Here is a 3,280-nt window from a genome sequence, read left to right on the forward strand (position 1 = left end):
TATTTTATTATTAATATTTTTTTTTGTAAAGGTACCAGTGTGCAGCAAGGAGACAGTGGCGGTGGATTAACCTTTCCCAGGATTACCAATGGCAAAGAACAGCATTTTATTTATGGAATCGTTAGTTTGAAGCCAAAGCAAACTGATACAATAGCTGCATTTACAAATATTACTGAACACATGGAATGGATAGATAAAGTTTTGTATGCGATTAGAAGTTCTATACGTTTGAATTAATTTTTGTTCTCGTTCGCAGTTATTACAATTGGTACCAGGAATTGATTTTTTTTTTAGAATGAATATATTACACTTATATGCTGAATCTGATATAGGTGTTTACTTTCTGAATGATATTTAAAAATGCGATAGATGATATTAATTATATTTTATGAAATAAGGAGGGCATTTATGAAACACCAAAGAGATACATATCATAGAAATTAAGTTATCTTTGATCACTTTAATCATTTAACATTAAGAGATAAGGACTTGGTAATCAAGTTTGAAATATATACAGATATTTTATTGCAATATTAGCCTTGCCAGCTCTCATAGCAGCTGAATGAGCTTTAATTCAAATTTTTTTTTTAAGTATAGAAAGTAAGGTAGTCTTGTTCTATTACCATATAGAATTGTAGATGTTTTTTCTTGGTTTCTGATTTACTGATATCTGTATTTTTCTAATGCTATCAGGATATTTCACCCATTATCATAATCATATAAATGATTTAATGTTTAATTTATCAGGAAAATGGTTAAGATTATTTTTTTTGTGTATTTTTTAATTATATTTAAAGGGACTATATTTTTATATTGGCTGTTAAAACTTATCAATGTATATTTTATTTGAATTTCAATTGCATATAAATTGAGAGATGAGAACTCTCATATTAGCTGGTCTCTTACAACAATGAGGGTAACCTTCTCCATATCTTGCTCCTCTTATCATACCATTGAATTCTCAAAACAGTTAGAGACTTAGATGTTTTGCTTTGTAAACTTACTTACTTATTATTTAATGAATATTGCTTTACTGAAATGGCTAATATCAGAAAAATTGTTTTAATGAAAAGACTGTTTTGTTTGTGAATCTTACAATCTATTAATTTTAATTAAATGAGCTGATATTATCATATTTTTCGTATATATTCATTTGGTATATTTTTGTTGGCACACTTAAAAATAAATAAATGTGTGAGAATATATTTTTTTTGGGGGGGGGGAGGAAGGGGGTTCTTGAGGATCAGTTAATAAGGCAACTATATTGAAGCGATATTTCACAACTTTATTGTTTGCATGGTTATGCCCTACAATGAAAAAAACAAAGGAGTTTAACAAAAAAAAAAATTTATTCAACTAATTACTTACTACAAACTACAATTAAGAAAGTATAATCTAAGATTAATAACTGAACATTACTTCTTCTTCGTCCGTGTTCTTCCTTTAGATGGCCAGGTCAGAAATTAAAATAAGGAATTCCGTGGTTTTCCTGTGGTCCTCCATAGGCTTCCATAGAAATTTCTGTGTACCTCACATCAGTCTCCTTTGCTCTGAACAGTTTGCACCTTTAGAGACTGTACTCGGAATTTCGCTCACCTCTACATTCACAGAGAGGACTGGGGACAATCAAAATTAAACATTACTTACAATTGTTTGTTACAGTGTGTTCTACATTGCTGTGATACCTATATACATCTAGGTTTGCACCAGAACTGAATAGGGGTGAAATGGAGAATGGTAAATGTGGGTTTGTTTTGGTTTTTCCTAAACCTAACCGTTCTTTCTAGATTATGTTTTATGTGTTATATGATGAACACTAAGTATAAATATAAAAAATATAAAACATAAATAATGAACTATTTGCTAGAAAGAAGTTGCGAAATGTCGCCTCAATATAGTTATCACTATTGTCTTATTGACTTATCTCCAAGAACCTCAAAAATACATATCATTAACAGTCAAGAAAAAAGTAATCAAAGTATTTATATATATATATATCTTGCTAAATTCTTGAGCATTATCACTATGTACTATTAAATATATGCTCCTTTCATTTTATAGTTCTACTATCAATTAAAAAATCTTATATATCAGGTTTTTTGTTGTCACAGGCGTTAGTATGAACAAAGTGTTGATTTTATGGGAGTTGATGAAAATGATATCCACCCCTTATCTCTAGTTAAATTAGGGAAGTTTCTTCAGTAATTTCAAAACTTGCTGTTCTCTGTTTTTGAGCCCATTTATAAATTAAAAAATCAGCAGACACATCTCAATAAAATTACACATGTTTTTATGTCTTTACTTATACAACATTTCTGTAAAATTAAAAGAAAATCTGAGATAGTAAGATTTAAAAGTGTGTTGAATCGATATATAATGACCCAGTATTCTGTTTTTGTTTTTTTTAGTATTTGATATATTGTATTTTTCCAAAGTTAATTTTTTATTTGCATAGATTTACAAATCCACTCGCAATATGAAGTACAACATGTATAAAGTATTGAAAATTAAAAAAATTGGCTTGAAAGCCATTAATTCTTAGCAACAGACTCATTATATAAATATATTTTACTGTATTTAATTGTTAAGGTAGTGTTTAATTGCAATGGATATATTTAAACTCATACTTGTAATACTGCTGTGATATATTTTTGGTAAATATTTTACTTTATTTTCTTTTGTTATTATTTCCATTACCTAAATACCTAGGAATGATATGTTTACTGAATCATTTAAAAATATATTATTTTATGTTTTCTTATATTTTTTAAAAATTATCTGACAGCCCCGATGTAAAAGAGGGAATTAACAGCAATGTAGGGGTGCGATATCGACATCGATGTTTTCAAAATCTATTTATTGAAGCCGATGTTTTACGTTTGTCTCAATTTTTCATTTTCTTAAATGCAAAAGTAACTTAATAAAAAAATATATATATAACTGTTTAAATAGGCTACTATCAGCAATGTGGTAGGAGGAGAAAGTACTTCCTACCTTCACGCTAAAACGGGATAAAGATAAATTAAAGGTCTGTTCCAACAACCACTTCTGACTGTCCAGAACTGTTCGGAACATGTGTAGTACGTGTTTTTCCCTCCCAAACCATATACCGCGCATGCGTGCTGTTCTGAATAATCGGAAGTTGTTGGAACAAACCTTATGTTCTTGGATGTTCAAAAACATCAATGTATTGTAAGCACCGATACTTTAATATTGAACATGGATGTTTTGCTGTCGATATCGCATCCCTGCAGCAATATATATCTTTTATTTTTTGTCA

The 3,280-nt window shown here is 29.1% G+C and overlaps 1 protein-coding gene across 1 annotated transcript in view; it reads left to right on the forward strand.

Moving 5' to 3' along the window:
• Positions 1-2,671, forward strand: part of LOC106688146 (modular serine protease) — a 23,834-nt gene extending 21,163 nt beyond the window's left edge. Inside the window, exon 13 of the mRNA XM_014432472.2 lies at positions 32-2,671. Coding sequence (XP_014287958.1) covers positions 32-237 — 206 coding nt within the window. The 3' untranslated portion in view covers positions 238-2,671. The remainder of the gene's footprint in view (positions 1-31) is intronic.
• The last annotated feature ends 609 nt before the right edge of the window (positions 2,672-3,280 follow it).

The sequence above is a fragment of the Halyomorpha halys genome, unplaced genomic scaffold, assembly GCF_000696795.3.
Source record: "Halyomorpha halys isolate HHAL.00 unplaced genomic scaffold, Hhal_1.1 Scaffold1064.1, whole genome shotgun sequence".
Lineage (NCBI taxonomy): Eukaryota > Metazoa > Arthropoda > Insecta > Hemiptera > Pentatomidae > Halyomorpha > Halyomorpha halys.